At 41.7% G+C, this 14,630-nt stretch overlaps 2 protein-coding genes across 2 annotated transcripts in view; both read left to right on the forward strand.

Annotated features, from left to right (window-relative positions):
• Nucleotides 1–3,672, forward strand: part of SDC2 (syndecan 2) — a 60,200-nt gene extending 56,528 nt beyond the window's left edge. The window contains exons 4-5 of the mRNA XM_032129916.1: nt 102–237; nt 1,438–3,672. Of these exons, the coding sequence (XP_031985807.1) occupies nt 102–237; nt 1,438–1,601 (300 nt within the window). The 3' untranslated portion in view covers nt 1,602–3,672. The remainder of the gene's footprint in view (nt 1–101; nt 238–1,437) is intronic.
• Nucleotides 3,673–13,743: 10,071 nt separating this feature from the next.
• Nucleotides 13,744–14,630, forward strand: part of CPQ (carboxypeptidase Q) — a 158,445-nt gene continuing 157,558 nt past the window's right edge. Inside the window, exon 1 of the mRNA XM_032129937.1 lies at nt 13,744–13,836. The gene's annotated coding sequence lies outside the window, so the exon portion shown is untranslated. The remainder of the gene's footprint in view (nt 13,837–14,630) is intronic.

A 14,630-nucleotide genomic window follows, 5' to 3' on the forward strand; every position in this document is an offset into this window, starting at 1 on the left:
GGAGCCACAGCTATGTGACTGCCCACGGCAGGCAGTGACTGTGCTGACTTGTGGTTTGCCCTCTCTGTAAGCAATGCTCAGTTCTCTTTCTTGTGCCACAGTCACCTGAAGAAATTGATAAAGAGGAAAGGCCTGAGATGGATGCCAAGAAAAAGAGCGATGAGCCAGGAGATGACACTGACGTGTTCACTCAGAAGCATTCAGAAAACCTCTTCCAGAGAACAGAAGTTCTGGCAGGTGAGGCAGTGTTTGCCAAGGTCTATCTCACCAGAAGTAAAACAGAAAACAGAAGGGATCCATATTAAATAATGCAAACGCAGCATTTGAGTTTTCTTGGTATATTCGTAGTATTAAACACATTTAGTACTAAGCACATTCATAGTGGGTAGCCAGTGGTTGATTTGATGAGAATGAATTGGGTATCTTGGGGAAATACTTAATAGCGAAGTCTGTTGTTAATTGATTTGATGCCCACAGGTTGAACACTGCCAGCTGAGTATCTGGAGCTTTCACAGCTCAGAAAAGGAGTTGGAATTTGATTGATGCTTGTAATGTATTTCTCACCTCCCAAGAGCACATTGGTGCAGATGAACACTGCCTGTGAGGAGCTCATGGCAGGCATGGGTGGATGGAAAGGAATGGATAAGCACAGTCCATTAGGGTACAGATACTCCTTGAGAAAAAGAGGGTCTATTTCTATGTATAACCCAGAAGGCACAAGCTGGCCACCAGTGTTTTCACTACCTGTGAGATTTTTTTTGGCCTAAAGACAGTGTTTACAGGTATACTTTCCCCCCCTGTATTTGGAAGGGGAGTTGGGAGCCATGAAAGTCACATAATTTTGGACCACATCTTCCTATGAGCATCAAAATGTGAATAGCCTTAAATCCACATCAGTGGAAGCATGTGGGTTTCCTCTTGAAGTCTGGTTGGGAGTTGATACTTTGCACACACTCACAAGTGCATGAAGTGTTCTCTCCTATTATTCACCAATAGGAAGTTCATTTTAGCCTAGAGTCAGAGTGAAAACTGGCAGAGAAAAGGAAAAGCCCATTTTTTAGTTAGGGTAACAAAATCTTTTGAAGTTGAAAATGTAACTGTTTAAAAAATGAGTTTGAAAGACAGCTTTATACTCTGGCAGTAGTAGTGGTCTTCTTAATTGAGGCTTTGAAAAAAATTCAATAACTTTTTTAGAACTGTGGGTTGTTGGAACTCTGACTTGTAAGTGGAATGTCGTTTTACATGATTGCCTTCACGAAAGCAAACAAGCTTTTTGACAGTATATTTCAGGATACTAATAATGAAGACAGTTGCATAATGGGAGCCCTTTCCTGCAATTTGAAAATAATAGCAAACTCGTTGTGTGAGATGAAAAAGAAGTACGGTGCTAAACTTGTTTTACTGGCATATTGTGAATCTCTGTTTCTTTGATTGCAGCTGTTATTGCTGGCGGAGTTATTGGTTTTCTTTTCGCAATCTTCCTTATCCTGCTGCTGGTGTATCGCATGAGGAAGAAGGATGAAGGCAGTTACGACCTTGGTGAACGTAAACCATCCTGTGCTGCCTATCAAAAGGCACCTACTAAGGAGTTTTATGCATAAAATTCCAACTTAGTGTCTCTATTTATGAGATCACTGAACTTTTTTAAATAAAGCTTTTGCATAGAATAATGAAGTTTTTTTTTTCATTAAAGAGCCGTTATGGCACCTTTATGATAAAACCCCATTGTATTTAAAACTTTTCACATATTCGTTTAAAAATGTAAAATTAAAACTTAACATTTGCAGTGTTCTGTGAATAACAGTGGCAAAGCATTATTTTATAAAACCATTGATGTTCACTGAATGATTTTTAAAACTTTATGCATAAATATAAAATAATGAAAATTATTGTTTTATCCTATGGTTCAATGAAAGTTGTTTAATTTTTGTCAGCATGTCTCAGATTGATCTTACAAGTTAGTTTTTATTTCATTAATTTATCTGTTTCCAAAAAATGCCTTTTTGTAGTTGTCATGGTGCAATTTGTCTTCAGATAATTCAGATAACAGTAACTTTTAGTGTAAATGTAATTTTTCAGCTATGTAAACTTTAACCTCCACTTTGTATAAATTTAAGTGTCAGAATATCAATTTTACACTTTGCATTGTTTCTCAGCATACCTGTAGCTTCAGTGAGATTTGTAACAGCAAATTAATGTGTAAAATTGGATTATTACTACAAACTGTATAGTCATATTCTTACTAAACAAATCTCCTGTAAGGAAGATTTGTAGTAAGCTACTGACGAACCTAAGCAAACCCAAAGACTCTAACAGTATTTTGAGAAGTTGCTGCAGATTTCTATGGCCACTGTATTTGTTAATTGCAATTTGAAGGTACAAGTAGAGGTTTAAATTTTTGTTCTTTAAAAATGCATTTAAGTTGTAAACGTCTTTAAAGCCTTTGAAGTGCCTATGATTATATGTGACTCGTTGCAGACTGGTGTTAATGAGTATATAACAGTAAAAGAAAATGTTGGTATTTTATAAGCACAGACAATTCTAATGGTAACTTTTGTAGTCTTACATGGATAGACATAATTGTAATTTGGGAACATAAACACTACTGAATAAATCATGTGGCCTAATACTGAGAATTCTTCATTGTGATATACTTTTGTATGTTTTTCATTTTATGTCTATTTGCTTACGTTTTAATGTCACAGAGTACACTAGTAGATCTTAAAAATCCAGACCAAAAAAAGAAAGGCTGTTGATCAGGGTGATCCTCATACCAGGTTTATTGCTGAAGTGGCAGAGAAAAGTGGGAATGTTTAAGTCTTGCATCTGGTGTATTAGCTGTGAGACATTCGACTTTTGCATTATGTTTAATGGCAGTGTTGACACAGGGCTGTTCTTCCTGCAAATGTTGTTTTCCCTACTGTAAAATTCAAAGGAGTACCCCAGTTCACTTACTGTGTGTATTTGTTTTTGATTTGTTGTTTGGGTTTGGTTTTTTTCCCTGTCCTTTTGGAGAATTTTGGTTTATTCTGCTCAGACTCCAGCAGAAGAGTTGAGACAAGTGGAACATCTTCATAAGAGAAGAAAGAAATATTCCGAGTAGAAGAGAAAGTCTCTGTTGCTTAGACCTTAGATAGGTGCTGGATAGAGGGACACGGGGAGAAGATGATAGTCTGCCTCCTTATACTATGCTTTGTAACAGACAAATGGCTTCGTCTTCTGCTCTGTTGACCTCCTCATTTTTTATTTTTGGGATTTCCAAAGTACAGGTGTTCAGGATGTCAAGCTGAAGTGCTTTTCGGAAATGGCAATGTATTGTAAATAAGATCTGGTAGCTCTTTAGATGAGAGTTGCGCAACTTGTGTTTGTTGCTGTCCCAAGTTCAGTGGTCATTTAGGAACAAATGAATGCTATCCTGTGCTAAAATATTTAATATATTGCTTTTTACTTAACTGGCAAGTTTTTCAAAGCCATACAAGTTCGGCAAGTAAAAACTGGGTAAGAATTTAACAGGTATATCTTGTGCAATATTTAGTGAACTTCAATTAGTAAAATAAGTGCTTGAAATAACTGTGCCAAGAAAAGAAAATTTCTGGCAAATGCTGTGCCACTGCTGTAAAATAAAGCATTTGTTAAAGTGCCAAAATAAAGTCTACCATGCCTAAACTAATACTTTATTTGTATAGTCTGACATCCAGTTTTTTGAAGCCCACTTTGCTTAACATAGTAGATCCGAATTTCTTTCAAGGGTGCAATGAATATTGCTGTAAGTATAGCTGTAAATACTAAACACCAGATAAACTGTCTCTTCCTTCTTCATAAGCAAATTGATAATAACTAGCTGTTTTGATTTTATTTATGTATATTAGACTCTGCCTCTATATCTACTATACAGGCCACTTTATCCAACATAGACATCTGTTGTAATTATGCAGACTATCAAATATTAGGCTTGTCTGGTTCCTCCTGCATCTGTTTACAAACAGAAGCAAAGGTAAATTTTCAGCTTTATTTCACCATTCACCCTTTTTTACCTGCACGCTCATTATCCACTCTTTTATATGCAGAAGAGGTTTAATGCTTCAGCTGTGTACGTGGCCCTGAAATACTGCAGTCTTCCCACCCTCCCTAACAAAAACCTGAAATTTTTGAACGTGTAGTAGGTGTGTTAATAGGATTTATCATCTCATGATCTCTGCCTTTCTGTTTTTAGTGCCAAACCATACTACTAGGGAAAAATTGTAACAGAGCTATCATCTTGGTTATAAACACAAGTTCAGTTTTCATCAGTCTGAAAATCAGTCTGGTGCAGACACTTGACTGCCAGTGATGCTGTTCAGAAGAAATTGGCAGCCAAATGTGTGTCTCTAAACGCTGAGGCTTCCTAGCACGAGTTGGTCTTCGGTTTCCCTTCCCTTTTGTTCTCCGCTTCCTGGATGTGTTTCTAGCAATACTCTGGCTACTCATGGATGTTGCTGGGCAGCTGGCAGTCTCGGTGCCAGGCTGTGGGTGCTGCGCCACCTGCCCACAGCCAGTGATGGCTTTTCCTAGAGACCCTTGGCTCTGCTCTGCTGGAGCTGCTGTAGCAGCTCTGGAATTCCTCAGCAATCTGATACAGAGTTTCCTGGTGATTGACAGGCTCTAGTGTTTATCAAAATGCCATTTTGCTTTGATTTACCCTGGGTTATAAATTGTTACTTCCTCTTAGTTTCTTTGTAAAAGAAGCCAAATGCGACTAGTGTAAAACTTATATTGAAAGAAGGCTCTCGCCTTTGCTTTATTCATGGCAAAATAACTTCAGAAGTTGAGTACATGGTTCCTCTGCTTGCCAGCTTTATGAGTGAGCTGTAGCTCATGTTTACAAGCTGCTTAGTTAGCTTTTTCTTCACTTTGAGCACTGCACTTCATTTAAATAGGATAAATTAAAATAAAAATGGTGCTCTTGCATCTCCTAACAAGAGAGTAGCATATTTGTAACTGTGACTAGTAGTTCCTTTTATTTTTCCTTAGAGCTATGTATGGAAATGATGGTGGAGTGCAGTCTTAAATGATAGATACTATTTTTAAGCAACATATGGAATACAGGAAACTTTTGTAAGGAATCCAGATAAACATGATATTACGCTGAGTATTTATGTATTTTGCTTAAGCAAGTGAGAAGGGAGGGGAGGACTGTTATTCTTATAGATGAAAATAATAAGGCAAATTTTTTTAGATTTGCAATCAGTTATATTTGTAAATTAGCACTTGCTTAATCAGACTGGCATAATTTCCTTTAAGGAAATATTTGTTGTCCACTTTCAATGAGCATTAATACTAATTTTGTTACATTTAAGCTCTTGGCTATGTATCCCGGAGCTCTGAACTTTGGTGTGAAAGCTCCATGCTGTGAACCTTTAGAGTATTGCCTTTCCAAAACACTCATCTGGTTGAGCAAACAGGACTTTGCTGTACAGTTCATCTGAGAAAAGACACAGCTAGTATACCGCTCCCTGGCATGTCTTCTGGCTCTGGGATGGTTTGTGGCTGGAGCAGGAGAGGGGGATGCTGACATGTGCATTTGATTTCCTCACAACTCTCGGGCTGACCAGGCACTGGGCTCAGCTGCATGGGTGGGAGTGGGGGAGCTATAACCCAATCCTGCTAGGGGAAAAAAGATGCTTTGCTGAGGTTTCTTCTTCTGTGAAGTAAAGTAAGTTGTGTATTTTTTGCTTTGAAATCAAATAAGTAATAAAATCTAGGTTCAGTAGAACTAGAAATGGAGATGTGGGTGCCTGCCCTGGCCCCTGTGAACCAATTTCACATGTGCATCAGATGTGCCGAATAGCTGCTTACGTGGGTGGAAATCTGAAAATCCCTCTGTGTATTTGCAGTATCTGAGTTTAGTTTCTAGTGGGGATAAGGGGGAGGGGACAGGGCTCATTTAGAGCTGCAGACATTGATTGGGGGTGAGTGGAAAGAAGGCAGGAAGAGAAAACTGTCCTGACAGCCCCTGTTTTCCACTGAAAATTACAAGGCATTTTGTTTTCTTGAGTTGTTACCATTGCACTGAAATTGTCCTTCACAGAGAGAATCTATGGGCAGGGGAACGAGGGACTGCTGGTGTCATACCCTGAGAGACACTCTGGTTGCACACAGCTTCCCAGCACATCAGAGATGTGATACCAGTCACAGCTTGTGCTGCTGGCTCGACCCTGGAACTTTGGCTGCAGCAAAGCAGGTGGAGGATCTGCAAGGTTGACCCTGTGCATATCCTGCTGCCCGCACAAGGTGCTGGGAGGGTGGCAGGAGGCGATGATTGGGCTGCTGCGCTGCACTTGGAAGGGTCTGGGTTGTCTTGTCCATGGGAGGTGGGAAGAAAAGGATGAGATGTGCAACAGGGGCTTTGCAGTCAAGACGTGCTGTTACCTATTGAAGCAACTTTCCATTTCTTTCCCATGCTTGAAAGATGTCAAGCTCTCACTACATCAGACTCTTTTGATATATGTTTTTATGGCATAGCTTGCAAAACTCTTTCGTTTTTTAATTCACATTGCAGCTTCAAGTCTGTAGATGTAATAGATCTGTAAAATGCTGTAGTTTGACTGTGGCTGAGCCCCTCTGTCTCTCATGACTAAAGGTCAGGTCCAAAGAATTCCTCCAGCCTGGCAGTTCAGGCCCTGGCCTGGAATGAGAGGAAGCAGGAATGCTTGTGAAAAACTTCCAGCAAAATATTGCAAAACCTGTAATAGTTTGTTGAAAATAAACAGAGCCCAAGTTCTCTGTAGGGGGTGACTTTAATTAATTTAGATTTCTTCTGGGGCATTAGCAGGTTTTTTTCCCATGGATTTTTATTTGATGAACACAGAGGAAGCTTCTGATATTTTTCTATGTTTAATCCAAGCACTGACGTATAAGGAACAATAATTCCACCAGGCAACCTATTTTGAAGCTTATCCTAGTGGTGGGAAACTAAGCTCAGTGGAGGAAAAAGTTCTGTGTCCTAGTTACCCACCTACCTTGTATGGCCATATGTAGTCATAGAGTGTAAACAAAGTTTGGTACCCATTTTCCTGAGTTCCTGTGGTGGGATAGGAGCTTTCTCTAAACACTGCAGGTCCCCAGAGGATACCAAAGAGAAATGAGAACAGACTTTCTTTTTGATATTTTTATGTCATAACCCATAATACTAACACTCATCTCCTTCCTACTCCCCTTTCTAAATATAGCAGTGGGGAGAAGTCAGCAACCATCACACTAAATGGTACTGAAAGAATGTAAACCAGCCCAAAGTTCAGTTTTCATCATTCATCCCTATAATTTTCAATACCACAGAGCTAACACAAGAGTCTCTTGTGAAAGGAAGAGAAGCAGAGCATGAGCTTCCTTCTGGGCCAGCCCACAGTGCCAGATGAGTTAATGCTGACTTGGCGAAAGTCTCAGAGGGCAGAGGGAATGGCTCACTCCTGCTCAGACCAAAATGAATGAAGGACCCTGCCTTGCCCTATAGCCTCCCTGCCAGGCTGGCAGCTATGCCACTTCCATGCTGGGGAGCCAAGACTTCAGGAGCAGTTCTAGGGAATCTTCATGATCTGAACTCCATCCCACAGGAAAACCTTCCCTGAGAATCCCTGTAAGCTTAAATTATTGACTACAATCAAAACAGCAGCTCGAAACTTGTCTTTATATCATCAGCTTTCATCCTGTTTTGCATGTGCTCAGATTTTTTCCTAATGATAATTTTTATTGGCTGGTAAACAAGATGGCTTGTTAACTCACCATTTATTTAATCTTTACACTAAATTTTGCTCTGCAGTAGTACAGACTGTTCTCATATTTATACCGTTACAAAGCTTAACTTCCATTTTTTTATATTTTAGTTTTTCCATTCTGTTACGTTAAAATGGTAAATAAATATTTATTTACCAGCTCATTCAGTTTATAGCTTTTATTTGTTTCAACTTGCTTTTCAATGTAAATTGAGAATTCATTCTGAATGCATAAAATGAGCAATTCTTATGAAGTAAAATATATTAGGCCCATCAGAACAAAGTTTAGCAAAATTATTTTGACTATAAAGCACATGCAGTAATTGTAACTTATTTATTAGGCAGAAGCATTTCTGTGTGTTACTGAATTAATTCCAATCACAATGTCTGGTAATACTTTAGAACCATCAAGTCTCAATCTATCTTCTTTTTTTCCTATAAGTTGGAGGAGTACAAGGTTTCCACTTTTTCATCTTCTAAGTGGTTTTATAAAAAAAAGGCCTGAAAAAAAAAATTATACCCAAAGAAGAGCTGTCAAAGAGTCTAAAATTTTCTTTTATCATCTCAAAAATTGGTTACAGGTGCCCAGCCATGTGACTTCTCCCAATTCATGGTTTGATTTTTGTAACAGCTCTGGCAATAGAAATCATCATTTTTTCTCTTCCAGTCTGTGCTTTTTATAACACACTTTGCGTCACTAAAAGCCAAGTGGAATTTTACTTTAGCCTTTCCTAATGGGACCTTTAATGCAGATTCTGAAATTCCATAGACTTGTTCAGGTCTGGCTCTTCTAAGAAATACTGTATCTCTTCTTAAAGAATCAGTATGTTCTTTTAAACAATCTCTCAGTATATAAGATTTTACTTTTCAGCATGTTTATCAAAACTTTCAAACTGTGATCAGACAGACTTTGCAAATTTGAGTAGGAATCATGCCATCTTCTAAATTCATATTGTAGAGGATCAGGACTCCAAAATTTTAGTTAGTTTTGGAAGTAACACATTGACTCTCTTGCAGAGTCACATTTTTTTTAAGTTTAAATGATTAATGCTTGACTTGAGCAGCATGTTCAGAGTCTTGTAGTTAAACCTAGAATGAGATACTGGTGAAGCTAGATCTCACAGCATGAATCCACACGCTGAGTTGTGTCTGTGCTCAAAACCTGTCACAAAATAAAACACCCCTCACTTTTGGGCCTGTTCAGATGATAACAAGCTATTTGAGCATGCAGTTTCTGTCCATCTGTCTGGTATCTGCCACTCCAAGAACACTCCCCTTCCCAGTAAAATGGCTGGCTGAAGCTTACTGAGAGAAGTCACACTCCTGCTCAGCCTCCCATCTGCTTCTGTTAGACAGAGATTTTATGTTCACATCCTGTGTGAACATTGTAATGTGTTTATATAATCATGGGATGGTTTGGGTTAGAAGGGACCTTAAAGATTATCTAGTTCCAACCCCCCTGCCCTGGGCAGGGGCCCCTTCCACTAGACCAGGTTGCTCAGAGCCCCATCCAACCTGGCCTTGAACACCTCCAGTGATGGGGATGGGGGGGCTGTTCAATACAGTTCGATTCAGCCCAAGTCCAGAAATAAAGGATGTATTTTATCTGCATTTTTAAAACTATTCATGGATTTAAACTTGTCTGGGACAAATATGGGTGGAATAAGTCAAACTTGGATTTTGAGTAAGTTGAACCTGGGTTTTATCCTCACTAAAATACTGAGAAGAATAAAGGTACCTAGCTCTAGGGGAGAGAGTTCTTGAGAGAAACTATAATTTAACTGCTTAATTGTAAGGAAAGCTCTTTAGAGCAGTATTTAATGTATTTTTAATGCAAATATATGATAATTGATGTCAGACATTCAAATACCTTTGCTTTGTAAACACGAGTGGAGGCAGACCCATGTATGTTGCTGGACCAATTGCTACCTGAAAACTGAAAATCCGTAGGAATGAGCAGGGAGGGCTCCTTGCACGTCTGGTTTTACATCAGATGCCCATGCTCTCATCTCCATCCATTGCAGCACAAGTCACACAGTTCATAAGGAGATTCAAGTGGGAACATGTTCCACCCATTTTTACCAAAACCCTGTCTGTGGTATGGCAAACTCACTGTCCCCGTAAGAAAACTTGTAGTAGTCTGCAGGAGAAATCACCCAGCCAGACTACATCTTTAGCAGGAAGTTTTGCTGCCAGAACTTTTGTGGGGTCATGAGTTGCTGACATTTTTATGTCCCTGGAGCATGTGTTCATCATGGCGTTTTGGAGATGCTGCATCCCCTCGCTGCAAGAGGCTGTAACAGCAGAAGGGCTTGCAGTTGCCAGGAGCACGTATACAGTGGCATTTTGCTACTGGCTGATGTTATTCAGAGAGGAGATCTCACTTTGGCAGGAGAGGACTCATTTTGTTGGCTTGTATCAACTTTTGATGTCTTGTATCAGCAAGAGATACAAACTTGAGGCAACTAATTCTGACTTCTGACAGCAAACCTGCATTGCACTGGCCAGGCTGCAGCTAAGATACGTCCCGAGCAAGTATACCCTACCAACCCACTGCTGGCAGATGTTCTGTTCTCACCTGATGATCTGATCTTGATACCTGAAATAAACAAGTCTCTGACACAACAGCAGCAAAACAAATAGACCTGTATAGAAAAATATGTGTTTTGAGGTGCTTGCTGTTTTTCTTTCACGATGTCCCTATTTTTTCCCCCGTTCTATGCATTACTAGGATATATTAATTTGCTGCTAGGCTACATAAATGGAGACGTATAAGTCAGGATCAAGCTTAAACACTTCTTTCTCCAAAGAACTGAAGAATAATTATTCTTTGAAACTTACGAGTAATTCTTTTCAGCTCCTTTAGCTGAAAAAAAAAAAAGGAAATAAAAGCTGAAGTTTGCATTAATTAGCAGTCGATTTTTACCTGCCTACAGTGCAAAGCAACAGAGAAAAACTTTAAATGAAGAAAACATCTTGTAGTAGTACTAAAATCCAATGCAGACCTAAAGGAGACTGTTGGGAGACTGAGTCAAAAAACAAAAAATGCTACGCTAAAGCAAAGAAATGAAAATTGACAGCATACTCCTAAATAAGGGTAACTGGTATATTGGTAATTCCTTCAGTCTGGTACAGTGTGCTCCCACTTCAAACACCTTTTGTATTTGGACCTGTGCTGGCAGCTTTTCAAAGGAATCTCCTACTTTCTTCCCTCCCCCTCCCTACTTTGCATAATAATTAGTATGTGAATATGCTTGTGATTTCTTATTATTTTAATACAGTCACATTTTAGAGACTTCATAAATTTTGGAGGACAACCAAAGCAGTTCTTGCTCCAAAAGCCGTGCAGTCTAAATGGAGTGGAAAACCGAAGCACAGCAAAGTAGCATCATGTCACCCCCCTTTCTGTGCAGGGAGAAACATTGTACCAAGCAACTGCCGGTCAGGAGAGATTCAGGAGTTGCTCAGGCAATGTCCTGTGCCTAGCAGCACACTCCACCTGTTGCTTCATATGCTGTATAATAGGTGAAAAAATTCAGCAGTAAGAAGTGTCATATGTCCTCATTTTAGGTTGAATTCCCCTTTCCCGGAGTTAGATACCAGCTCATTCCTTGAAGCACCAAGTTACAATCAGATAATTCTGATTATTTTTGACATTCATATATATCCAATCCCTTTCTTTAATAGTAACTTCTTGACTCTGACACTGTTTCAAGCAGTATAATCACAGCAATCTTGTAAAGATGCATCCGTTCAGGGACCTTCAAGCACCTGATAGTCTTTATGAGTTCAAGAGTATGGAAGATGGATGACAAAGATGATTTCTGCATGGTGGGACCAGGATTTTGCCCAGCATAGTAGCCTATAAAGTTTGCAAAACTGATCACAAGACTCCTCAGCTCCAGCCTCTCCCTGATTTACAATTACAATCCCGAGTAGGGAAAACAGAGCAATCCGCAAGTCCTGAGGTTGCAAACAAATCTATGTATTTAGTGAATAATGCAAAATAGAGAAAATAATGTAAGAGATGGGTGTAAGGGAAATACCTTTCCCGAGGCTAAGTGGGTATTGATGTGTTTCAAACCTGTAAACAGATTTGTGCATGTTGCTGGCTGAAGAGGGGTGGAGCTCTAGGTTTTGTTGTTATGTCTCTTTACTTGCTTTTGTCAGTTCTCTGGCAAGGACAGATTTCTCTACCCTCTGACCTAGGATTTATGACAGCCACACCAAGATATCTCCATCCTTCTGACTATCTGATGAAGGAGAAAAAAAGGCGGCCTATTATCACGCTCCTTTTGACTTCTTGGTTTAGAAGGATTAACAAAGTAAGCTAATTAAGGAAAAAATAATGGGAAACCAGTTGGGTGAAGTGATTTAATTGTAAAGAGAGCAAATGAAATCACTCTCATGAATCAACCAAAATCCTAAATTTATATACCACAAGTACAGTTTTACACGAGCTTTTTCATGAAGACATGTCCTGTGTTCTATCTTGCTGAAAGTGAAAAGGAAGGCTGTACATTGGTAGTTAAGTTCAAGGTGTTGTGAGTGTAACAGCCAAACTTTGAGGATGGCATATTTTCTTGCATGACTTTCAGTGAAATATTTATCACAGTAATCACTGTATAATCTCTTTCCAGAGATACAGTACTAGATGGACGCTTATAGGGCACTATTTGTAAAGAATATACAGAATGGGCAGGAAAGAAGGGGCCAGACACGCAAATCTCTGACAGACTTTTCCTTGTGTAACATTTTTGTTGAAACAGTTGTTTTGCTACCCTCAGTGGAACAGGACTCTTAAGGACTGTGGCAGTTTGAGAAACATATTGTTTCATCCCACCAGCATGCTCCCTGATCTGTATTGCAGAGGACACAGTCCCAGCTGCAAAAAACTTGCTGTTCAGATGCTGTACTGAAAAATACAAGTGAAAAAATACAAATGAGTCACCTCAAATAAAGAGGTGGAGGAGTCAGGTTGGCAGGAACAACCATTATCTTACAATAATGTGTTTCAAACCCCTCCTTAAGGTACACACCCATGAAGCTCATTAGTGTAACAGTCATTTCACTGAGGCAGAAAGTTCATGAATATTGGAATACAGTGTTGAATATTAGAGGGAAATTCTTCAATGTCTTCCTGCTACAGCAGCTTTTTGGAAATGCGCCAAGGGCTTTGATCCTAAAAACCCTTGCCTCTAAGCACCTGGGTAGTCCCATTGACTTAAACAGAATAAAATGAGAGCTTTAATTCAAGTGTTTGCAGATTAAGACCCATGTTTGTATTTTAAGATCTTATCTGCAGAAGAAATTGCACTCATTTACCTAAGTATTTTTATAAACACACTTTTATTTAAATGAGTGTAATGTTACTTCTGCAGGCGGCCACCATGTGAGGAGCAGTGGCCCTGCCTCAGTTCCCAGGAGCATGAAGGCAGGAAAGCCTCTTAGACAGCTGGAAAACATCAATGAACTACACAAGCAAGAATAGCCATGCTCTGAAATACTCAGAAGGATGCTGCCACAGTGCAGCCAGCAGGAAAGGCTCCTCATGCTTCGTCCATTTTCCATGCGCCCTTGCACAACTATCACACGTTCCCTATAAAAGTGCAATCTTAGAATCATCACAGCATCATAGAGTGGTTGGGGTTAGAAGAGAAATTAAAAACTATCTCGTTCCAACCCCCTGCCACGGGCAAGGACACCTTCCACTAGATCACGTTGCTCAGAGCCCCATCCAACCCGGCGCTGAATATTTCCAGGGACGGGGCACCCACAACTTCTTCGGGCGGCAGCTTCGTCCAGCGCCTCAGCACCCTCACAGCCGCTCCCACGGAAGGTGTCACCCCCCTGGAAAACCCGGTGGTGGCGGGTGGTGTTTTTCAGGCCCCCGGGGCTGGGCGGCAGCGGCCGGGCCGGGCCCGCCTCGCCTCGGGTCGGGCTGCGAGGCGCCACGGCCGGGGGCACCGGCGGGTCCCGGGCGGCGGCCCGGCCCCTCCCATGCCCGTGGCGGCTCCTCCTTCCCCCGTCCGCCGCCGGCTGGGGGTCAGGGCTGCGCCGGCGCCGTCGCCCGATCTGCACGGCGAAGGTGCGTGTTTGCTCCGCTCTGCCCACCGCCTCATCCTCCTCCTTTCCCTCCTTCTCCTCCTCCGCACAGGGAGTCCCCCCGGGCTGCCGGCGCCCCTCCGCCGGGCCGTAGCGCTTTTTCGGGAAGCTCCGGCTCCGGAGGAGGGGCACCTGGCCGCCATTCCCGGCACCCCGGCTCCTTTTCTGGCTTTAGAGCTGTGCAACGTGTGCTGCCTGTCCCCACACTTCACCCCTCCCGAAATGGGGCCTTCGCCCGCTGGGCCGCAGCCCCGGTGCTGCCGGCCCTGCCCCGTGTCGGTGGGCTGGAGCCCCCAGCCTGGCAGCGGGGGTCGGGGCCACCTCGCTGTATCCACTGTTCGCCCTTTGCTGGAGGAGTGACTGACACCAGCATGGTCGTACTTCAGGAGCATGGGCATTCCATCGCGTGACACAGCGGAAAAGGATCTGGGGGGTGCTTGTCGACAGCTGGCTGACCATGAGCTAGCAGTGAGCCCAGGTGGCCAAGAAGGCCAATGGCATCCTGCCCTGTGTCAGAAACAATGTGGCCAGCAGGCAGTGATTGTCCCGCTGGACTCGGCACTGGTCAGGGTACACATCGAGTACTGCATCCAGTTCTGGGCCCCTCAGTACAGGAAGGACATTGAGGTGCTGGAGCGAGTCCAGAGGAGGGCAGTGGAGCTGATGAAGGGTCTGCAGCACAAGTCCTGTGAGGAGCTGCTGAGGGACCTGGGGTTGTTTTACCTGGCGAAAAGGAGGCTAATGGGGACCTTATCACTCTCTACAACTACGTGAAAG

This window comes from Corvus moneduloides, chromosome 1 (genome assembly GCF_009650955.1).
Source record: "Corvus moneduloides isolate bCorMon1 chromosome 1, bCorMon1.pri, whole genome shotgun sequence".
Taxonomy (NCBI): Eukaryota; Metazoa; Chordata; class Aves; order Passeriformes; family Corvidae; genus Corvus; species Corvus moneduloides.